The sequence below is a fragment of the Homarus americanus genome, unplaced genomic scaffold (assembly GCF_018991925.1).
Source record: "Homarus americanus isolate GMGI-L3 unplaced genomic scaffold, GMGI_Hamer_2.0 scaffold55047, whole genome shotgun sequence".
NCBI lineage: Eukaryota > Metazoa > Arthropoda > Malacostraca > Decapoda > Nephropidae > Homarus > Homarus americanus.
The window spans coordinates 599,557-625,570 of record NW_024724199.1 but is presented as its reverse complement, the minus strand read 5'-3'; the positions used below and the strand labels follow the sequence as shown (position 1 = coordinate 625,570).

At 41.2% G+C, this 26,014-nt stretch overlaps 1 protein-coding gene across 1 annotated transcript in view; it reads left to right on the top strand.

The window, feature by feature from the left end:
• LOC121864086 overlaps nucleotides 1–26,014 on the top strand; it is a 216,359-nt gene that overhangs the window by 53,003 nt on the left and 137,342 nt on the right. The window contains exon 2 of the mRNA XM_042362995.1: nucleotides 19,914–20,097. Within this exon, the coding sequence (XP_042218929.1) occupies nucleotides 19,977–20,097 (121 nt within the window). The 5' untranslated portion in view covers nucleotides 19,914–19,976. The remainder of the gene's footprint in view (nucleotides 1–19,913; nucleotides 20,098–26,014) is intronic.

Here is a 26,014-nt window from a genome sequence, read left to right as displayed (position 1 = left end):
ACTACAACAGCGATGAGGAAATTATATGACTTAACAAACAAAAGGTTAACAGATAATGCAGGACAAAACACCGAACGTTCCTGTATATCAGTAACCTATGAAACGATCGCAAAATAATAATCCCTAAGGTCGTGATGAAGTTCTTCACCTTCACGTCCGATGTCTCTTCATGTTGAGTGTTAATGTCAGTACCGTACATTTGCTGGATAATGGTGACAGTCAGACAACCGTGGCCCTGATGGTTAGGTTCATCTCAGTGTCATCAACTGACCGTGGAGGAAATACTTGGAGGACGTATTGTAAACCATAGGAACTGGTCAAGGTCGTTCACTAAGACTGCTATCTCAACACCCCCACCTGTCAGAATCGCCATAGTACAACCAATTCCCAGGAAATTGACTTTCGTCGGGGCACCGAAGTGCAATTATTAGATCTGAGGGTGAGAAATTGTCTCCAAGACGATGCCATGAGGCGGCAGTCTACCAGACACGGGTTCTGTCCAGGCTACAATTCTGGGTACTGCCAGGGTGGAGTTTGGTGGACGTCACAAGAGACAGACTTATGTAAGACCACAAGAGTTGAAATTTGGTGTGCTAATGTAAATAGCCCTAAGAATGCTCATAAAAGTTTAAATAGATGGGGGGGTGTGAACGACCACAACATATATCAGACCTGAAAGTTGGTATGGTTAATTTTTGTAAGTGCACTTCATTTGGGCCAATGGCGGACATATACTATATATACTGTACAATATATGCATATTCGACAGTACATGTCACTCTTCATACACACATACGTATTTAAAACCCCACATTTCTGTCTCTATATTCAACATAAAAACAATGCAACATATCATCATCCACTTTTTCATTCATTCTATCTGCGTCCTGGATGCAGCCTGCAGCCAGCCTGTGTGCCGGATAAACAATGGGGCTCCCAATACAAAATGCACCATGAAATACCCAAGGGATCTACAGCTATCTTTCCCAAAGTCTACAGTGATTTCGTCACTCTCGTGGGATCCAAGACTTCTTAACAGCAGACAAACAAGGGATCAGGTTGCGGATTTTCCAGTTCTTAAGAGAATTGCGATGCTCTTCGTCTCCTGGGAACCTGCAGCTCCTTGCTTTCCCAGCACCTATCAAGTTCCATGAGTTTTAGTGGTGAGAAAAATAAAGGGAAAAGGGTACTTGAATGTCTAAAAGTATCTTTATCTGTTTTTCTACACACACAGACACCCCCCACACACAGACACCCCACACACACAGACACCCCCACACACACACACACACCCCCCCACACCCACACACAGACACCCCCACACACACCCACAGACACACACAGACACCACACACAGACACCCCCACACACAGACACCCCCACACACCCCACACACAGACACCCCCACGCACAGACACCCCCACACACAGACACCCCCACACACAGACACCCCCACACACAGACACCCCCACACACAGACACCCCCACGCACAGACACCTCCACGCACAGACACCCCCCACGCACAGACACCCCCACACACAGACACCCCACACACAGACACCCCACACACAGACACCCCCACACACAGACACCCCCATACAAAGACACCCCCACACAAAGATACCCCCACACACAAACACCCCCACCACACACACACACACAGTATATTTAAGAGTCATCAGGTAGAAATTAACTATTTATGTCAGGTCTTTACCATGGTTGTGTCATGTTTGTTTGTCCAGTCTTTACCATGGTTGTGTCGTGTTTGTTTGTCCGGTCTTTATCATGGCTGTGTCGTGTTTGTTTGCCTCATATTTCAACATATACCGTGTTTTAAATAATGTGGGGATGTTTCATTCCGTTTAGGTCCAAGAGTGTAAATTGATGGTAATGATTATGACACATTAGGCTGAGCACAGAAGGTGTGTTAAAATCTTTTGCAATTCAGGAGTAAGATTATAGGACAGAATATTTGTTTTTCTTTAGCTAGGATTAAATTAGATGTTTGATTACTAGTCTCAGTTGATTTGATTAATGTAATCCAATATTTGGTTTAAAGGTGAAAGTTTAAAGTATGATGTTTAAACAATTACAAATGTTGGCAAAAATGAGAATCAGCGTCATGAAATTCCTAACAAAAGAAGGTTCATCGATTTAAAGTGGGAGCGCAGTCCACAGATGCCTCACCTTATGCCACTGAAACAAGGTGGGTCAAGGGGTTCAAGTGTGGGCACAGAAACCTTGAGGATGAACCCCAGGTCAGGACGGCCTTCAATAGTGAAACAATTAAATGAAACAACTGTAGCCTGAATCATTGAGAGCTTAATTATAGACAACCTTCATATTGTTCATTACTCATGGGTATTAAGAGATGCCAAAAAAATTTCAGCAATTTCAAGCTCAGGAACGACAATGTATGAAGCCAATCCAGCCAATTGTCTGACCTTTCTCATAATAGGAAATAAGACTTGGATTCATCAGTGAGTTTCCGAGTAAAAGATGAAACCCATGGAGGAAACTCTCGAATTCACTGAAGCCCCATGGAATTCACACGTCTGTCCCCTGGTGGTATGAGCATGACATCGATTTTGTGGAATGCCAAAGAGACTGTACAGACCAAGTACTTTTAATATAAAAGTGCTGGACGTTATTAGGGAGAAACGATTTATATATACGTGTCTGTTTAGCTCCAAGAAACAGGAAGCTTGAGTTGTTTAGTAATGAAATTATTTAAGTTTTGAGGCAGGAACCTCTTTGATTATACAAAAATAGTCCAAATTTATAATAAAAAAGGTGATTTATTTTTATTTTTGGAGCAACATAGAATATATGTAATCATGGAAATGCTATACTGAGTTGCATATCTCATTATATAAACTATTTCAACTGGTTCAGGAGGCACCAGGACATAAAGCAGCTGAGAAAATCATTTCATTTATCACCAAGCTTAATTTTCTTCACCGGGCTCTAAAACACGTATTTGTGTGACCTCGTGTCAATTTGAGTTGCGACGCTTTGTTATTTACACTGGTAGAATTTATGTAATGTAATTAAAGTTCTAACAAAGTTATGACAAAAACATGAAAAATATTGGCCCACGGAGGCAACAGCGGGTGATAATGTTCTTTGTTGACGAATTAAAGTTAACGAGAATGGATAAAGCCGCCACCACCCCCTAGAATTATAGGGGCAGATTATAGCCTAATGTCAACCCTTTGCCAAAATTAAATGCACTTGCAACAACAGTAACATTGAGACACAACCTTCCGGAGTCGTCCTACCGCAAAAAAGAATAAATAAATAATAAAATAAAATATACACGCCTTCCTCTTAGCCCCGTCTGCCTACGTAAGCAGCCTAATGAATTGTGGTCATCTTGTCGTCACCGTTATTGTCTCACTTACTGTTAACTACTACAGTAATATCATTAGACACGAGTTCACTCCCCGCGGTGAAATGGAGTCACGGGAATGAATCTCCGACCTGACTTATCCGGAGTGTCGTCTGCTCTGGGTGTGTTGTTTTATCTCATTTAGGGTCGATACTGCTTCAGTTGGGAGGGAGCGAACGAACCTCTGATCCCCGGTGTACAAAATATGAAACATGGGACTCCCACACACAACGCTTCTGTGACGCCTGCTGGACCACCACTCCACGACCCCCTGACGGAGACATGATGATCCTCCCCATACTGACCAGTTATTATGTAAATAACATTGATTATGTGTTAAAGGAATATCCTTCCTTCCTTAGGCTTTAGTAAGCCCCTTTATAATATTTATACTGTATATACTTGTCACACTTGCCAGATACTTCTGGTGTTATTGTACAGGGGTACCTAGTGACAGCACTAGGATCCCGCTTCCTCGATCAAGGAATAAACAATTGAAATTGAAAAATTGAACATGGGACTCACCATTCATCCGTTGTGGCTTCGGTTTGGTTGGATCCTAAACATTTTTCTAATCACTCATCCAAAACACTTGATGGTACGAACATGAACACGTAAGCACTAAAATTTCAATGGTTTAATACTAATTACTTCACTGTTGCAGTACGGTACTAAATATTATACTTTTGATGACAAATTCTGGGTCATTTTCGTCATCATCACAATCTACCCAACCGTCAACGTTCCTGGGCCGTTTTCTTGTACCAGACGGTGAACTAAACCCTGCGGTACAGTACGTGGGGACAACACTTGGGTCTATAGCTGACGCAGTATAACATTGCAACCACGTACAAACACGTAAAAAGACTCCCACAAGCCTTACCAATAGCAGACAATGTGGGCTCAGGAGGAAGATAAGTTGCGGTAATTGGTCGAAAGTGGTCACATTACGTGCACACGCGACTATACGATAGGCTGGCAGGCTCGGAGCATAAACTGTACAGCAATAATAGGGTTTTCCAGTTCCTCAAGTTTGCCACTACGTGCGCTCACCGTCTTCGTCAAATTCGTTATGCCCCTAAGTCTCACGCCGCTTCTTCCACTCCGCTGATGCCGGGTCACACAACAGCACTTCTTTCATTTACATAGCTGTGTTACTGTTTATATTTCTTGGATAAATAATCATTAATATATTGTTTGTATTATTTTTCAAAGAATAACTTTCCCACATTCCTTTCAACACGATCTTGACACTAAAAATCACTTAGGTAACCTGATGTTTGGGGTTTACCGTCGTCTGCTAACCCCAAGTTCAAAGATTACCATGCAGTTACTTCCTCTTAAATTAGACGAAGCAGCGGACACACCTCCCTCCCTCCTTTCTCTCATTTAAACGTTTATGGGCATTTTTGGAGGGTATAATACAGACGCATACCGTGGCCGTACATAACAAAGAAACAGAAATATAACTGTGAGTTTTAGTGATCAGCGGGCGCTAAAAATAGAGGCGAACAGCTGCACTATTAAGTTTCAATTTCTTACGTTCGTTATTATTTACTCACTCACTTAATGGCTTCGTCTTGCATGAACTGTATTATGTAAAATTTGACTCAGAATAGAAATTGTGGATATAGTTGTCAGGTTAGTCATCTTATCTATAGTTCTGGCAGAGTTGAGGAGAGTTGTTGAACTCATAATGTGTTAACCAATGATGAGTTGGAATGTAGAATTATGGAATATGCTTGTGACTCTTTCCGTAGGACACTTATATAAATCGAACTACTATTACTACTACTACTACTACTATTACTACTACTACCACCTGTACGTTCACCAAACGCTATATAGGTCACTGTATCAACACCTCCACCATCACTACGTCGACTGCTGATATTTCATGCAAGTAAATATACTTTCGGTCACTGTCACGAAAGTCATAAAGGAATTCATCAAGGACTCACACACCTCGCATGATCCACGGAAACACTGGACAGTCACATAGGAAGGCGTCATGCACTGGTGAAATATTGGTGTGTAGAGATAGACAGCTGCTAAACCTACATGATGGCTGATGTATGTCATTTGTTTATCGTAGAGGATGAGTTAATGAATTTACAAGTGAGAAGTAATAAAATCTTGTTAGACTACATAATGCATCAGGGCAGAGGCTCCATGTATTCAAGATTTCTGAGGGATTGAAATAACCATGAAATTCAATTGTAGAAAGTAATAACACTGGAGTTGTCGTTACCTCTTACTTGGAAACGAACGTGGAGGAAGTGTGTAAGTTATTAAGTTACCTCGAGATTGTGTATTTAATATTCGTAATGAATTTTTTTTTTGTGTGTGTGTGTGTGGTATATAACAAGGTAAGATCAGTGAAGAACAAGATATTAACTTCTGGTGGAATAAAAATTTAGACTACACTTTATAATTCATTGTTTTCCTAGAATACAATAAAATTATCAGCACCCTGGGAGCGTTAACAGATTCTTACACCAATGAGAACGTCTAAGAGTGAAAGTAGTGAAAGTATAAAATTCTAAAAGTTTGTACGAAAAACACACGACCTTGATAGTGGCGAGGACTACGGCGTTGAGGAAATATGAGAGAAGTTTCTATACAAATTGAAAAATGTAGACCAAGAGAGTTTACAGGTTGAGCCGCTAGGGGGAGCCAGATAAAAAATAACTCCCTGTGAACTGAATACGTTTAGATTATTAAAGGAAACAGAAAAATAACTCCTAACAATTACAGACGAGAGTAAATTGATAACTAAGGATATAAAAGAGAAGAAAGATAAATGAGAAACTAATGAAGACTCTTAATTACACTCACAGAATAGAAATGTCTCTAAGTCATGTTAAAAGAGTGGACGGAGACGAGACAGCAGATGGTCGACAAGAACACTAAGAGATGGACAGTAAGGTGGAAAATACTGACAAAATACAGCATAGGAAAACTCGATAAACTATGAGAAAAATAAATATTCTAGAATTAAATCGAACTAATACACTGATACTGATAAATGAACAGAAAACTAAACACTGAGAAGAGAGAGAGAGAGAGAGAGAGAGAGAGAGAGAGAGAGAAAGAGAGAGAGAGAGAGAGAGAGAGAGAGAGAGAGAGAGAGAGAGAGAGACCCATTGAAGCAGAACAAATCACACTCCACTTCCTGTGTCGTAAGATAACTCGACTGTAAAGGGTTAATCACAAGGTTGAGTGGCGATAGTGTTGATTGTCTTAAGGGGGAGGGAGGGAGACTGTTACACTCTTTCATCTATCGTTAATTTTTTTTTCGACCAAAGTTAATGTTTTTAAGAGTTTACTTTATGAAAGCCAAACTAATTTTTATTTAATCAATTATATTTGTCTTAAATCTGGTTTTTTTTTTTTATTATTCTCCAGGTAACACAATTTTTCTCAGAGTAATTAAGTGAAAAAACAGGTGTGTGTGTGTGTGTGTGTGAGTTGAGCTACGCAAAGATCAAAGGCAACAGGATTATTTTATGCTCGGGTGTGTTGTGTGAACTGTACCCTCAAGCGCAACACATTAAGCTGAGGACGGACCAGCCTGGCTCTCCCACTTGCCCCCCCCCCCCCCCCCCCCCCCCCCCCCCTCTTCCTCATTAAAGAGTAATATTTTATACCTGTACGCCGGGTGACGGGAGCGGTACTACAACCAACTGTGTTCTACCCGAGTTTTTCTTCCTTACTGTTTGTTTCTCAGTCTGTTTATCTGTCTGTCTCACTGTTTAAGTTTGTGTCTCGATATTTTTTTTGTTTCTCTGCTTGTATGTCTGTCTTTATGTAAGTTTGTTGATCTATCTATCTATCTATCTATCTATCAATCTATCTATCTATCTATCTATCACGGATGTCGGTGTGGCGGTAGAGTGAGCCCTCATGATCACTGTGATGTGAATTTGATGACCGCTTGAGTCAGAGGTGAGAAGACATATGGCTACCTGTCCATGACCTTCTCTGGCCCCAGCGAGGCTTGACCTATATAAACAGAGAGACAGAGATATAATGGTGATGGTTCAGGTTCACAGCAGAGGTTAATGCATATATGTGCCGACCCACTGTATAATCACCTCATATTTATATAATCATCTGAGTTAAGCTTTAAAACACAACAAACTCTTGGTACATGGATACTATTATTCTTTTTATTGTCACAACAACATAGGTGATAGTGTATAGTAGCAACACCATTAACACAGTCTCTTTTCTTCAGTTTGGTCATCCTGAATAACCAATGCTACTCATTTTTAGTTTTCTTACATAGTTGATCGACTGCAAAATACCGAATACTATAAAATCCATGTAAATTATCACTGACGTACTTGAGTCTTGGCATACCTGGCATATTTGAACATATACTGTAACACTGGTGGCCTCTGGTGTTCGAGGCATACGTTATTGATCGGACAATTCGCCAACTGTACTGGCTAACCATTACCCCAGAACACAATCGGCAAAATGATTTACAGTACATCCAGGATCCTGTTGTGTAAGTGTTTATTCTGTCCCTCAAGCCACGCCTCGTTACCCACCTCCAAGTCGTCATCATCCTAAAAGCTGGTCCCTCGGAAACAGTACTTCAGGTTTTGAAACAAATAATGGCCACTTGGGACCAGATGTGTGCTCAAGGGAGGTAGACTGAGTTGCTTGAAACACTAGTTATGAAAAGGCATCTACATGACATGGAACTAGTGCATCACATACACTTAAAGAGTCACCCTCCCAGTCATTTCTCTTGGATGACTTTCCTCTAAATCAAAATTCTATCTCATCAAACTAACTAAAACAATTACCCAAATATTCAACTTCATGTATCATCAAATATCAGAATCAAATCATAATGCTTTCAAACACAAAACCTCTTCACAACCCATCGTATAAGACTTGAGAATATCGAGCCTAACTAGACCAATATTTACTGATATTTTCTATAACCTTCGAATTCACAACCCGTGTGATTTATAACCTTCGTGATCAAAATCTATTCATGAGGTAGGCATCAATGTGCTGTCCATCCCCTATTCAGCTAAAGGTATAGTGAGGATGGGATGGAAGTGTGGAATGGGAAGGTGGAAGAGGAGAGTGCAATATTGGGATGGGATGGGATGGGATGGGATGGTGGGATGAAAGAAGGAGGTTGATGATGTCGGAGTTTGGTTAGGAGGATTGACCGGAATAATAGGATAGGAGGTTGGGATAGTAAGGTGTAGCTAGAAGGATGGTGGTGGGATGGGAGGGATGCGTGACGGTGGAAGAGATTGGATGGGACCTGGGAGAGACGTCCATAAAACACATCAGCCAGACGCTGCCTCACATTCCTTCACCCTCCCTTGGTATTTCACAGAAGAATTCGATGAAACCTCGTAACAGCACTTGTGCCGTTTCGTTATAAAGTCTGATGAAACTAGAAGAAAAAAAATCACGAAACTTGAAGTGATTTGTTACGAAAAATCTTAAATGGGATTTTCTTTTAATCGGTGAAACTGTTGGCATTCTGATTGTTTCCATTGACGATGTGGTGAAACTCTGCGAGGAAACTGGTGAAACTTGTTGATTCTCTGATGGTTTTTTTATCGACATTGTAGTGAAACTTAGCGAGGGGGGAAAAATACTTTAACTTAATTGGAGAGCATCTGTGTTGCCGGGTGAAAGAGGAGAATTTGGTGAGACTTGGTTTTAAAAGAACGAATTATAAAATGTTTTTGAGGGACGTCCACTAAAATATTTATCTCAGAATATTTCTTCGTATTTTTTTCATAACTTTACTTACTCATTTCCGTATTGCTTATTTCTTATTTGTCTATGGTGGTTGTATAAAGCAGTCACACAGGTCGGGGTGCAGTACACAGGATACTGTATTAAAAAAATTCTAACCCAGGTATTGGATTCGAATTTACGTATATAAAACACAGGTGGAGTTAATTACCCAGGGTAGGTAGGGTTAGGTTACGGTAGAATATATATATAAACATATATTAGAGAGAGAGAGAGAGAGAGAGAGAGAGAGAGAGAGAGAGAGAGAGAGAGAGAGAGAGAGAGAGAGAGAGAGAGAGAGAGAGAGAGAGAGAGAGAGAGAGAGAGAGAGAGAGAGAGTGTGTGTGTGTGTGTGTGTGTGTGTGTGTGTGTGTGTGTGTGTGTGTGTGTGTGTGCTCCTTTTAGTTTACTTTTGTTTTAAATATAAATCATTTCCAGTGTTGGTTTTCATTTATAATTAATTTCGTTTACCGTCACTACAGTTAATCAATGTTACATGATTTCACATTATCCATTTACAGTAAAATAATAATGATACTAATAATAATCATATTTAGGTACATAAGCCTTAGAAATTATTATTCAAATCTTACAATTACTGAGAGTTGAAATTCATAAGAAATTCATAACAAGTTCCCTTTGAACACAAATACATTCATTTACATTGGTATTACATTTACATATGCGGCAAAGTACAAATTCTGAAATTCAGCAAGTTATGTAAATCTATAATTTACAAGAGTTTCCCCCATGTAAATATTCAACAGAGCAAGATATAAAAACATCAACAGAAAATGTAATTACCAAAAATCTGAACGGCTGCCCAACAGTACAACAGATAAACTCTGTGTGTGTGTGTGTGTGTGTATGTGTGTGTGTGTGTGTGTTTGTGTGTGTGTGTGTGTGTGTGTGTGTGTGTGTGTGTGTGTGTGTGTGTGTGTGTGTGTGTGTGTGTGTGTGTGTGTGTAGGTGGTAGCAACGGGTGATCCGAAACTCCCTGTGTCCAGGTTTGATTCAGGAGGGAGGGGAGGGGAGGGGAAGAGGAAATGGTTCTGGTTCTGGCAGTGGACACAACTTACCAATCCGACACATTAATTTAGACCGAGCTTAGCAAATCCGCCTCCGTGCAGATCAGGGAATGCCTTTGACACTGTGCTGCTCTATCCAGTGAGGACGGTAATATCTTACTGGGGAACGGAGGATAGAGAATAAAACAGAGACAGAGAGACAGAGAGAGAGACAGAGAGAGATAGAAAGAGAGATAAATGGATAGATAAAGATACACTCAAATAGCAAGACGGAGAGAGAGAGAGAGAGAGAGAGAGAGAGAGAGAGAGAGAGAGAGAGAGAGAGAGAGAGAGAGAGAGAGCCATCGGTTGTCGTGGTATATCGACTGTAAAATTGGCAGTGACCGGCCAACGCGGAAGTGAGAGAGACCGAGATCACAAGACTTTCACTGCCGCTCCTCCACACAAGTTTCTTTTTCATCCAACCTAAGAAAAAAGTCTATACCAAAAGATTGTCCGCAAAATACGTCTCCTCTGTCTAGCTATCTGTCTGTCTGTCTGTCTTTCTATCTCCTTGCTTGTCTGTCTATGTCTTTCTAAACCACTAACTTCAACAAGTAATAAATAAGAGGAGAAAAAAGAAAAGGTGTGAGAGTAACAGCTGAACATACGTGATATTGAGTCAGACACGAACTTGCACCTCCAGAACGTAATCTCTCTAATGGAGGCAAGACATCCCCTGGGTGTTATTGGGATGGTGGAGCGTCGCCCGGGGGACCACAGGCCACGGTAACGCCCACCCCACCGCCCCCCACCGCTCACCACCGCCACCCACCACCACCACCACCGTGTAAGGTTCCTGTCACTAGCATCAAGATTCAGATGTTTTAGAAGCGAGGTATCCTACGTTAGTGTGGGAGTCCCGGATGATGAAGTACTGAAGGGGATGAGGGATGGAGGTAAGGGTGGGGGATGGGAGGAAGTGGGATGGGAGGTGGAAGGGTGGGGGGATGGGGTGAGGGAGAGGAATTCAGGGTCAGGGAAGGTTTGAATACGTGGGTGGAGGAGGTACTTTGTGAAATGAGGAAAAAGCAAAATGTGAAAAGTTGTTGTTAATGGTGGAAGGAAAGAGAGCTGAAATTGAAGGAAAAGAACAGGAAAGAATTAAGGGGAAGGAGAGAGAGAGAGAGAGAGAGAGAGAGAGAGAGAGAGAGAGAGAGAGAGAGGAGACGGGGTGACAGAGCGTGCAAGCCTGAGGTGTCCGCGACACCTGATGTATTCGCCGTCACTCACAGTCACTCCGGGTCAATGGGGGTAACAGGTCCTTTTAACGATGCGTGTGTGTGTGTGTGTGTGTGTGTGTGTGTGTGTGTGTGTGCATTATCTTCTTACTACTATTCATCAACAACAAAAAAGAACACACACATAAGGACTAAAGGCAGTAATAAAACACTCAACTATGACACTTGTTGGAAATACAGCCAATTAATACATTACCAGTAGATAAGGATTAATCTCAAATGACCTTCCAAAACACAAACCTCACACAACGATTTAAATGGAATACCCTCCTCGAGTACAAGCAGAGGTAGAGTAGGCAAGAATAATATTACTAAAGGATTGTATTACATTATTCTGTGTTACTATATATTTCTTTATTAGTCTACAATATTCCCATCTAAAAATGTATAACTAACTATCTGAAAAAAAAATATTACACCATGCGTTTAAATCTTTGAACTGGGTCCGAATATTCACATTAAAATCGGGTTATTTACTTGCATTAGTTTCCGGGTTTGGAGTTTACATATATACTGTGCACACCCGGAGCCGAGGTTGCTGGAGAGAGGCGGCAGCTGGCTTACTAGGCCCTCCCCAGGACATAGACAAATTTGGGAGTATTCTTATTTTCCGGGCAATATAATTTTACAGAGTAGAGTGATTCTTCTTCTTCTTCTTCTTCCTCTTCCTTCTTCTTCTTCCGCCATTTGTCGTTTTCTATCTTATTTTTTCCCCTTTCTTCACATTTATCTATTTTTTTAAGTTTGTATTTTCATGTTTTTTTTTCTTATTATTTTAGTTATTGTAAACATTTTAATCATTATTATATTTTTTCTTCTTTCTTAATCTTGTACTTGTTTTCTCATTCTTTATCCTGTTTTATTGCTCATTTTCTCCTTCTATATTTTCTTCTTTCTTCTTTCCATTTTTTTTTTACTATGTCTTGCTTTTCTTTACCTTATTCTTCTTCAGTAATTTATCTTTTCTTCTCTTCTCTTCCACCAAGACCACAAAATAAGCTTCAAATCCTCGTTAACCAGAACCCAGACTTGAATACCAACACATAATAATATTTTCAAAAGTAAACTCGTACAATATATTAATTAGTAAACCCACAGGTAAACTGATCAGGTCGGGAGCCAATTTCAACATCGGTAAATCAGAAAAAAAAAACAAGTGACTTTACTCTTCCTTCATAATCCCTACAACAAGTCGACCAAACATGACTTGTACCTGTACCATAAAAACAGGTTCACTGGTCCAGGTAATTAGCGTTCGTTTCAGTTTTTGGAGATAATCCCTCGAGAGACTGACGAATTAAGTCGATGATACACGATTTGTCACGGGTCTAGTAGTCATTACACCTTTCAACACTCACAGTACAATACATTAACTGCTTAGGCACAATAACATCGCCTAATACGAAACAGTTTATATGTTGATCTATTATCATTATTACTACAGCTACTGCTTTATTGAAACAACATTGCCACATCAATATTATACTTTGAACTTCCCCCAAACTACACTGCCCGTTTCCAGAATCACACAGGTCTCGGTAAACCAGCCATGATGACGTCTCCTCAAGCCTAAGATGGAACACGGCGTCAAAGACTTATAAACACTGAGATATATCATAAGGTTGGGAATATTTGCCACCTGCCCGCCCGCCCGACCCAGCAGCACCAATACAAGATTTATACCGTAGGGATTGGAGGCTATTAAAGCTAGAACAAATTCCCCTGTTGTTTCAGTGTGATTTACCCTGCCATAAATTCCCTGCTGAGACCTGCTAACACATTGTGGATTTTGCAATGGGCGTGTGAGTGATGTCGCATAAAATATAGGAAACGACTCACTTGATGTAAACAAATGCTCGAATATTTTAGAAATCAGGGAGCGGATTAAATGGATGACCTTAAATACGGTTTCATATCGAAGGGAAAAGCAAAATTTACCTTCGGGTGAGTTTTTGGTCCCCCAAATGCAGAGGTTGTTACTTGTATATATATAGGGGGGGGGGGGTATTAGTGATGAATGAGAGGGCCAAAAATGTTGGTTTGTCCGTCGCCGTCCACGTGCTTGTGTTAACTAATTGATTTAAGGTGACGAGACCAACAGATACGACATTAGTATTTTGTCCTTTAAATTATACACTCCACTCATATTTAAATGCAAATCGATGTTTTTCATTTAAGGAATTATTAGCATTCCCATTTGTATATTTGGGATTAATTTTTGTTTTGATTTGTTGCAAGATTGTAATAGATAACAAATTTGTTTATTATCATTTTGTTCGTAACAGATCAACACTGAGCAGATAGACTGAAGAAAATGCAACAATAGTATGAACTGAAGACCAGTTTCATAAGTAAAATAAAGATAAGGACAAATAAATACCGTATTCAAGTACCTTTTGAGTATATAGTTTTCAGAAGAAGTATAGTCAGAAACCATAATTACTGGCCCACTCAGGTCGAGCGGTAGGTGAGACCAGGGGTCCCTTACTGGTCGGCAGCTCACAGAGTGTCAACGCACGTACGAACACACAGAGCATCATATACCCTTGAATACTCGTCATAGTCGTTCAGGTCATACTTCCCCTTTACTTTGAATGTAATGTTACTTTTACTGCTCCCACAAACGTGAAGTAAATCAGTTATATGTTATGTCTAATGGACAACAAACATGTCCACTGGCCGGTGCTAAAAGGATATAGCAGCAGTTTTAGAATATGTCTGCTCAAGCCAACACAGGAGTACTCTGGTGATGTCCCACACGACATAATGTTGTCATAGTACAGCAACAGGCCAAGTCTCATGCTTTAGTTAACATACACAGTTCTCTGATACACTGAACACATCGTTTGGCTGTCAGTACAACTCCTGCTGGCCGTGAAGGTCATCACCTCATTAGGCTGCCTGTCTATAAATATTAAACTGTGAAGCATCAAACATCACACCTCTAAGCAGTGGTAAATAATGTTAATACTGTATTGTTTATACCACAAAGTGAAGAATCAGGCAAAAGTTACTGAGGACTGTATACTTCATATAAGTTGTGGTTACTTGTGGTCGTAAGTCCAAACTCGTGCACCAGCTGGCTAACGTCTCAGGTTGACTCACTATATCTCCTTCACTTGCAGAAACAAACACCAAAGTCTCGGTGTGTTGTGGAAGCTGCGTTAGAATAAGTAATAAATATATCAATATATGACAGTAGATACTCTTAGCGTCACTAGCCAGTGTTGCCTCTCCCAGTCTTAGAGATAAATAGAGGAAAAATCTCATCCTTACACGGGGGTCCAGCGGGACCTTCGCTAGCATCACTCCTTGGGGGCGCAGGGCAGCTGTTCTGGCCCTCTCGGCGGAGTCCTGAAGACCGTCAGTTGTCTCAGCACCTAAGGAGGGTGACCTATGGGACCCACTCGGCGGGGTTCCTGGAAGGTTCCGGGCTGCCCATGCTAGCAGATGAACGTTCGGACAACAGTATTTCAGCCTATATAGTCAAAATTTTACATGGCCATCAATGTTGTCCGGCGTGTCAGCAGCCTATTGGTTCACCTCTACACCCGTGGGAACATCCAAGTCGGTTGTGTACAACAGCGTTAGAGAATTAAAGCAGCCTTACAGTAAGAACGGAATGTTCTATAATCAGCAGCAATGTCTTAAGGCTCATTAAGGCATCATGTGTTGGTCAATACAAAAGTTTGACCAAGTTAATGGCCGACAATCCAATATAATATTTATGATTTTTCACTTGTAATGATACATATAAATGAATAGCTTCATACAAAACGTAACATAACGTAACGTCCGTAACGTAATGATATGTAACGAAATGTAACGAAATATAACGTAACCTGCTTTAGGTATAAGAACATAAGAACATAAGAAAATAAGGAGTCTGCAATAGGCCGGTTGGCCTGTGCATGGCAGCTCCTGTCGAGAGTTACTACCACTCTCTATCATCCATGAATCTATCCAGCCTCCCTTTGAAACTTTCCAGCGTTCCAGCACTTACTACAAAGTTGCTAAGCTTGTTCGACTCGTCCACCACCCTATTTGTAAACCAGTTCCTTCCTATCTCCCTCCTAAACCTAAACTTATCCAACTTGAATCCGTTGTTCCGAGTCCTATCCTGCTCGGATAATATAAGAACTTTATCTATATCACCTTTATTGATTCCTTTCACCCACTTGAATACTTCTATCATATCTCCCCGCACTCTTCGTCTTTCTAGGGAATGCAAGTTTAGTTTCTTTAACCTATCCTGATATGGAAGGTTTCTAAGTCCCGGAATCATTTTCGTCATTCTTCGCTGCACCGACTCTAGTGAATTGATATCCATTCTATAAAAAGGGCACCAGAACTGAACCGCATAATCGAGGTGCGGCCTGACTAGCGCAAGATATAGTTGCAATAAGACCTCTGCACTCTTATTACTTACACTTCTAGATATAAAACCCAATACTCTGTTTGCCTTATTTCGAACATTAACGCACTGTTTTCTAGGCCGTAGGTCCGGGCTTACAAGTACCCCAAGGTCTCTTTCACAAGTCGACTTCTCTAGGTTGAGGTTGATGTTGTTAAGGCTGTATAATTTGAATATATTATGACTGTAAACGACGTCTTATTATGAAACAGCATTTTTTTTCATATGCAAATGAATTTACATTGCCATAACAATGAAAAAAGATTATCCCATTATCCCTATTTGGCGGACACACACGCACACGCACACGCACACACACACATACACACACACACACACACACACACACACACACACACACACACACACGCACACGCACACGCACACACACACACACACACACACACACACACACGCACACACACACACACACACACACACACACACACACACACACACACACACACACACACACACACACGCACACACACACACACGGGTGGCTAAGAAACAAGAACAGGGTGAAGGGAATAGGAGAGAAGGTGGTGTGTGGTAGACATATCCTGTCATGACGTGTTTAAATTTTTTGACAACACATGAATATAACTTGCCAAGGGGACAAGGTAATGATGTGATACACAGCAGTGGTTCATCATTATTCTATGGCCAGCAAGGAAATAATTAGAGAGTTTCATGAAGTGACTCACACAGAAACACATGAACATTTCTTATACTGTTTTAAAAGTATTGTCTAATAAAGTTAAGAAATTTTTGTAATTTGTTGTTAATAATGTCTCTATAAGACATGAGATATATCAAAGAGAAGCACCATCATCACACTCACTACATACAGAAGCACCATCATCACACTCACCACACAGTGAAGCACCATCATCACACTCGCCACACAGAGACGCACCATCATCACACTCACCACACAGAGAAGCACCATCATCACAAACACCATCGCATTAATCACCACACTGATTGTGATGTTACTCCTAACATCAGTTTTAAAGGACATATTAATTGTCAATATTACTTGTTGAAATATAAATTATTGTTGTTTCAGTTTGTGTAACTTTGGTTTATCATTTTATTAAGACATTAATGTTAATGCTGAAATGGTAATGAACAACTGACTAAAAAGAGGATTTTCTTACACCTACACCGTTAACATGATCAGTATCATTTTTAATACCAATATCATTAACATCAAATATTCTTATGGAGACTTTCTGGCTACCCTGGCTCTGTCCACGGTGCCCAGCTGGAACACTCCTGCATACTTTTACTGAACTATCGCCTCGCCTGTATACTTTTGTTGAACTATCGCCTCGCCTGTTCAACCTGTGTCTGGCCACGGGGCCATTGCAGTGAGCCGCCGATCAGAAACACCACCCTAGCCTCACCTCCCGCTCAACCTAGTGGGTCAGAGGTTATGGTTTCTGACTGTACATGTAACACAGGAGGAGAAGGTCCTGCCAGCTTAAGGCGATAATGGGCGTCAGGGGCGTACTGGACCCTGACTCAACCCGTAGGTTTAACCTAACTTAACTAAATAGAAGTAATTACTTTGCTGGTGTTCCCTGCTAGGCAGACTAAGGTAGCCGGGAACCCAATCGTAACGAGTTGGTGTGTCTCTGACCTGGCTGGTAGGAGCTGTGACCACAGGGACAGATCACACCAGCTCACCACGACTGACTTACGTCGAAGGAGCTCCAGTCTGCCCTGCCGGGAATTCCCGGCTAAGTAGCCACTTCCTAACCAAATCTAGCCTACCATAACCCAATCAACCCTAACCTAACCTAACCCAACATAACCTAAGTACAGCAAGATGATCTACCTCTCATTAAACCACAGTTCTGGGTGGGTGTGTAGTTGTTAGCGTGTCCCCCGAGTCCCTGTGAGGACACCATCTGACAGCGCCTCGCGTGTATCATCCCCACATTCCTGTCTCACACCAACATTTGTTCCTATTTGCCACTTATTTGCATAACTGCAGTGATGCCACCTCGGAGAAAACTTCCCGGGTAAAGTGTGATTTAAGAGCGTTGTTGGTAATGGTGTGACTTGTGATACATGTTGCGCCTCATCAGGGACTTAAAGAGTGTGGCAACAATGATGACTTTTCTTAGTGTAATAGTGACTTTGTTTCAGTGTTTTAAATAGAAGTAATAGACGTTGTTTGTTTATTGTGGAATGAAGATGAAGCTACTTTAACACTTAGTCAACAAAATAATAATAACAATATTTCCTTAACCCATAACACACCCACTCCTTTACAATGTCATGTCAAGTCTGTCTGTCTGTCTGTACGGAGATCTCACACACAAATATAATGTACCTTGATATAACGGACTACACTCTCCCATACCGTCTGTTAAATAAAGGTCTCACTGTACCGCACCCTTCCACGTCACGAACGGCAAGTCTCTCTCTGTATTCCGCTGTAAATACAAATCGGAGCGTGGGATAGGATTTTGTGTATTCCTTCTGGCTGTGGAGGAGGAGTGAGCCTTGAGAGAGATTTATTGGTGCTGAATTCTCTCTCTCTCTCTCTCTTGGTGCATACATTTGGACACGAGGGGCTTCCATTGTCTGGCCTTATATACGTTGTGGAGAGCCCTGAGGAATGCTAGGTACAGAGTGGGAGATATAAGATAAGATAGATAGATAGATAGATAGATAGATAGATGCTTCCTCTTTATTATAAGCATTTTTTTGGGGGGTAGTAGCGGTTGTAGTAGTCATCATCATCATCATCATCATCATCATCATCATCATCATCACTATCATAACCACTATTGATATAATTATGACCATTATTTCTCCCTCTCTTTTTCTCTCTATCCCTGTCACTCTAAACCACAAATACACACTTTCTCGTAAGGCCTCGTTCACCCCATTTGTGTCTAACCTACCTTCCTCCCCTCTCCCTCCCTCACCCTCTCCCTCCTTCCTCAACCCCTCCCCCCTCCCTCCCTCACCCTCTCCCTCCTTCCTCAACCCCTCCCCCCTCCCTCCCAGACTCCCACGGGAATGTTAGAGAAGAAACCATAACGTAGGGACATAAAACTTACCGAGGTGACATTGACTCTGTCGTTGCCCACCTCTTTATGGTCCATGAAAACTACAAGATGAAACTCGGCAAAAGAGTGTGTCAGTATGCTTATGTCTTTAGGGCCTCCTCGCCTGGCTGTTGTTCGTGATGTGTGTGTGTGTGTGTGTGTGTGTGTGTGTGTGTGTGTGTGTGTGTGTGTGTGTGTGTGTGTGTGTGTGTGTGTGTGTGTGTGTGTGTGTGTGTGTGTGTGTGTGTGTGTGTGTGTGTGTGTGTGTGTGTGTGTGTGTGTGTGTGTGTGTGTGTGTGTGTGTATTTTCTTCCGTTGTTGTTAATATAATTCACGTCTCTCATAACTTTTACTTGTTGTTATTAAAGTTCTCTTGTAACTGGAGGGAAGGACAGGTGAACTAAAGACATATATTCGTACGACTAAAATTATTCCTTAATGTACTACACAAACCCTCACTGACTTGGTTCTCTTAAACTGTTCCACATTAAGGCAGGAATAAAGGTGTGTGTGAATTCATTAACACGAAACACTTCAGCGGAGAACACACACTGTGTCTCATTATGCTCTGATGCTTTCTGTGTACATTACTGTAAAGTGAAAGAAGAAAATGCTTTTGACTGTCTTCCGTTGGCAGGTAGGATCAATATGATGGCAATAAAATGAGGAACTTTGGGTATTTTACTATGATTATCTGATGCATTTTATTGGTTTTCTTGCGTATTGAGAGAGAGAGAGAGAGAGAGAGAGAGAGAGAGAGAGAGAGAGAGAGAGAGAGAGAGAGAGAGAGAGAGAGAGAGAGAGAGAGAGAGAGAGAGAGAGAGAGAGAGAGAGAGAGAGAGAGTGTACCACCTGTGGTTGGCTGTTCAGGAGACTCGTCGTCACTGAAAAAGAGTAAAATTCGTTCATGAAACAATTTTTAACATGATTCTCTTTTTCCCTTACAGGTGTGCGGAAGGCGTGGCAAAGTGTCTCCATACTATTGACACACCCACGCCCCCTGCAACAGAATGGGCGTGTGGGCGTGGTGGTGGACGTGGCTAACGGTAGTGGCTTGGGCGTGGCCAACTGCTGTATCTGCCTCGGGTGTTCGTCCCAACGTGGTGGCTGAGGTGCCCGGGCTTGACGTGGGTAAGTACCCCCCCTACCTGTACTCTGGCTAATTGGGCCACATTTACCTGTTTCTGAATTTCGCCAGACTATATAAGCTTAAAAGTTGTTTCAGCATTATATCCAGCTTACTGTACAGAAGCTTAAGGGAAGTTTCTGATTACGACGAGAGTGTAATACGGGCCGTGATTATATCTGTAGTCGTATCTGTAGTCGTACCAAATTGATGTATTTTATTTAGTTACTTATGCATTCTGACCAGTAACTTATAAAACCGTTAAATTTCGACCTTAAAATATTTTAGATAACAAATTATAACCTTAAGTGTCTTCGTTCTCTGACCTGATATAACCTAACCTAACCAACATATATTAGCTGAGTTATAATAGAAGATAAAATGCTAAAAGTCTACGGGACATTTTCATCTGGTTGAGATGAAACAGCAAGGGCTCTTCTTCCCTTCTTCATTTCCTTCCACATCTTCCTCTTCCTTCTCCTCTTTCTTCTTCTTCCTTGTTTTTTTTCTTAGTACATCCTTTTTGTCCGGCCTGCACATTACTGACACACACACACACACACACACACACACACACACACACACACACACACACAGGGCTTTAAAAGTTCACCACACACTCCATCACAGACCTGTACACTATTTACTGTTTTACTCCATTATGCAGTCCATTACATCACTGCCAGACTCCATTTACATCCCAGCTAACACACTGCCTAATTTATTCTCCTGTATGCATTGCCGAGTATGTAGGTAGAGGCCGTGACAAGGCTCTGAACTAAACCGTAGCTCCTTGTAAACCAACCAACCAACCAACCAACCAACCAACCACCACCAATACCACTACTTACCACTCACCACCACCACCACACCACATCAACCACTACCACCACCACCACCACTACTGTTACCACCACCACCACCACTTAACTACTGCTACCACCACCACTAGCACCACCTCACCACCACCACCACCACTACTGCTACCACCAACACCACCACCACCACCACCACTACTGCTACCACCACCACACCACCACCACCACCACCACCACCACCACCACACCACCACCACCACCACCACCAGTCTGAGTTGTGATGTTGCAACTCTTTGTTATTGCGTTTAAATTTTCTAGTTGTATTGTCAATGTTTATGTTTTTTGATCTAGGGATATTTTATGGGGAGGGAGGGGAAATTTCATAGTACTGTTTTTATTCTATTTTTTTGGTGGAAAAACATTATTCTTTTGGCTATGTTTCTCTCTCTTTTTATCAGTTAATCTTTAATTGTTAATAACTAGTATACATAGTTAAATACCTTAATTGATGACGAGAAGTAACAATAGTATATCATCAATTTTCACCAACGTCAATCACTCAATCACTCGTCAGTAATTTGTTGTCGGGGTCGAATGCTTTGAAAATTTGATTGTATGTCTGTCGGTGTTATTCATCGATATGGTTCTGATTTGTATATAACTTAATGGTGGTGTCTAATGGTGGTGGTGTCAAATGGTGGTGGTGTCTAATGGTGTGTCTAATGGTGGTGGTGTCCAATGGTGGTGGTGTCTAATGATGGTGGTGTCTAATGGTGGTGGTGTCTAATGGTGGTCATTTCTAATGGTGGTGGTGTCTAATGGTGGTGGTGTCTAATGGTGGTGTGTCTAATGGTGGTGGTGTCTATGGTAGTGGTGTCTAATGGTGGTCATTTCTAATGGTGGTGTTCTAATGGTGGGGGTCTAATGGTGGTGGTTCAATGGTGGTGGTGTCCAATGGTGGTCATTTCTAATGGTGGTGGTGTCTAATGGTGGTGGTGTCAATGGTGGTGTTAATGGTGGTCATTTCTAATGGTGGTGGTGTCTAATGGTGGGGTGTCTAATGGTGGTGGTGTCTAATGGGTGTTCAAGGTGGTGGTGTCTAATGGTGGTCATTTCTAATGGTGGTGTCTAATGGTGGTGGTGTCTAATGGTGTGGAATGGTGGTGTCTAATGGTGGTGGTGTCTAATGGTGGTGGTGCAATGGTGGTGGTGTCTAATGGTGGTGGTGTCTAATGGTGATGGTGGTGGTGTCTAATGGTGGTGGTCAATGTCATTTCTAATGGTGGTGGTGTCTAATGGTGGTGGTGTCTAATGGTGGTGGTGTCTAATGGTGGTGGTGTCTAATGGTATGTGTTAATGGTGGTCATTTCTAATGGTGGTGGTGTCTAATGGTGGTGGTGTCTAATGGTGGTGGTGTCTAATGGTGGTGGTGTTCAATGGTGGTGCATGGTGGTGTGTCAATGGTGATTTCATGGTGGTGGTGTCAAATGGTGGTGGTGTCTAATGGTGGTGGTGTCTAATGGTGGTGGTGTCTAATGGTGGTGGTGTCTAATAGTGGTGGTGTCTAATGGTGGTGGTGTCTAATGGTGGTGGTGTCTAATGGTGGTCGTGTATAATGGTGGTGGTGTCTAATGGTGGTGGTGTCTAATGGTGGTCGTGTATAATGGTTCAATGGTGGTGGTGTTTCACGGTAGAGGTGTTTAATGGTGGTGGTGTCTAATGGTGGTGGTGTCTAATGGTGGTGGTGTCTACTGGTGGTCGCATAATGGTGGTCGTTTCTAATGGTGGTGGTGTCTAATGGTGGTCGTGGGCACGGTGGTCGTTTCTAATGGTGGTGGTGTGGTGTCTAATGGTGGTGGTGTCTAATGGTGGTCGTTTCTAATGGTGGTGGTGTCTAATGGTAGTGGTGTCTAATGGTGGTGGTGTCTAATAGTGGTGGTGTCTAATGGTGGTGGTGTCTAATGGTGGTGGTGTCTAATGATGGTCAGATTCAATGGTGGTTATACTGATGGTTGTCATAGTTAGTGGGTGTAATTCATGCTTAATGGTGAACGTACTGTACAAACTTGCTTCGCTGTGATCTTATCCTTCGCTGTGACTCAGAGCAATTGACACCAATATACATGCACTTTGTTCCTGTTTGTTACATAAAGATTACAAAAAGTTCAACTGAAATGCCTTCATATGATCTTTTTAAGTACATTTGTCTAATGATAAACATACATACATACATACATACATACATACATACATACATACATACATACATACATACTACATACATACATACATACATACATACATACATACACACATACATACATACATATATACATACTACATACATACATACATACATACATACATACATACATACATACATACTACATACATACATACATACATACATACATACATACATACATACATACATACATACTACATACATACATACATACATACTACTACTACTACTTTGCTGTCACTCGGAATAATATGGGTTATTAGGGATGTCACCCAGGTTGGTGAGTTTTGAGGTGACTAAAGGGGCCGATACTGGACCGGCAGAGTCGTTCACATTCGTTGCACATGTGGAGGGCTGCATCTACTGTGGGAGGAGCGGTGGCAGCGTATTTCCGGCTTTGGCGCTTGTCTTCCTCGGGTTGCAGTCGGGCTAACTCAAAAGTAATGACCCCTCGTGTGGTGCTCCTCCAAGGGTTACGATGTGGAGTAATCGACTCTGAGGTGAGGGGGTCGATTTGGCACTTGTTCATCGGCTTGTCAGAGCCATGCTCTCACTTCATGTCGCCCCAAAACGGCGAAGGTAACAAGCCTCTAGAAGAAGTTTTAATACTAAGCGTCTGGAGGAGCCAGCGGTAGCACATGTTTTCAAAGAGCAGCTCGAACTTTGGCTGATTAACAACCCAACAGCAAACAACACAAATCCCAGTGCCGAATGGGGGTACTCTCAACGCTGTCATGACAAAAACCTGCAGAAAGACCCTCGGCCAGATCGAAAACATACATACATACATACATACATACATACATACATACATACATACATACATACATACATACATACATACATAAAATACAATGTTTTCATTCTCACTTACGGTCTTGTTCACTACGTATTCACATTTAAAAGGGTTTTAAAAGCTAACGAACAAGTTTAAATAATAATTTCAATTTTAATATCAGACAGAGGAGGAGAGTGAAATGGTTTGATATGGACACATTGGGTTCAGTTGTCCAGCAAAAAAAATATAACATTTCTATGATTTGGTTTTATGTAAAATTTCATTATGGTGTTCAACGTGGGTCTAAAATAACTATTGTTTTGAATACAATACTTTTATTACGTTTTGAATTGCTTTATGCGTGTGTGTGTGTGTGTGTGTGTGTGCGCGCATCATCACAAATGTAAACAAATAAATAAGAGTGTGGCTCAGGTGTACGACTCAGGGATAATCCGCCAGACAAGTAATTACCAGGTAAGTGTTAGTTATATACTTATTATAGTTTGGTGAGAAAGATGTGTGGTGTATAAGACTCACCTTAATTACTGACTTAATATCGTAATTAGAGCAGTTACTGTCACTCTCAGGTATAATTACACTTAATGGCACTTTTGTGAATTATTTCCGTGAGTATCCGCTGTTTATATGTACACCAGAGGGTAAGTTGAGTTTGTTTAATGATAACAATAATGTCCGTCTGATTTAAGGTTAGGTTAGGTTAAGGGTCGTTAATCTTAAGGCAAAATAAATTGGGGGTTATTCTTCATGTGGTATAAAAAAATATACTAAAATTTCTATAACACTATTTACATATAATAAGTCTATGTACTTTCTATTGTCAGTGTTTGAAGAAATATAGTTATGGTGATGTCTTGGAGAGTCCTAACAAAGTCTCAATTTCGTGATGTTGTTAAGATAAATCAACAATGATGTGAAATTCTGTGATAAAAATGTTTGGTTTCTGTTCCATTATCAATTCTAATGTGATAAGTGAAGTGAATTATAGGTGTGTGTGTGTGTGTGTGTGTGTGTGTGTGTGTGTGTGTGTCCAGCTTGAGGCAATAATGGATCTCAGTATAACGTGATATCAAGTGAGATAAAACACAAGAAAACATATGCATATTTACCCATTATATCGACTTATGTTTTGACTTACTCTGGGGTCGTAGTTTAAATGGTAATAAATGGTGTGTGTGTTCTTGTTCCCTCCTCACATATGTTTTGACTTACTCTGGGGTCGTAGTTTAAATGGTAATAAATGGTGTGTGTGATCTTGTTCCCTCCTCACATATGTTTTGACCTCTGGGGTCGTAGTTTAAATGGTAATAAATGGTGTGTGTGATCTTGTTCCTCCTCATATATGTTTTGACTTACTCTGGGGTCGTAGTTTAAATGGTAATAAATGGTGTGTGTGTTCTTGTTCCTCACATATGTTTTGACTTACTCTGGGGTCGTAGTTTAAATGGTAATAAATGGTGTGTGTGTTCTTGTTCCCTCCTCACATACAGTACAGTACTACAACCTCACCTACCACAAACGTTTCCCTTTTTCAACAACGAAATAATTAACACTACACCACTAAACACTCATGGTACCATAATGTAATACTCACATAACCACAACTACAACCATAATCATTTTTTCACCTTTAAATAGCCATAAAAGCTTAAAAAAAACATAAATATGAGTAAATTAGGAAAATAGCCACGTGTTACACCTGGACAACATAATACCAGATAATAACACCATGCAAAAAATAAAACAAAAGGTGTTTGGAGACGAAAGTGTTAGAGAGAAGTGCTTAACACTATGTTAGGATAAAAGTAAATTACTGTCGCCCACACACGCACACGTCGCGCTAAGGAATGACCCACCACCACTCAACCAGGGGATATAATGAGCTCAGGGTCACGTAATAGAGAAAATTAGTATTCTTGTATAAAGTGGATTTCGTCATTCTTGGCTCTAGACTTGAGGTGATAGGGGTTATGTGTTCGGATGAGGTAAGGGGTTGGGTGTTCGGGGGGAGGGGTTTGTTGTAGGAGGGGAGGTAAGGGGTTGGGTGTTCGGGGGGAGGGGTT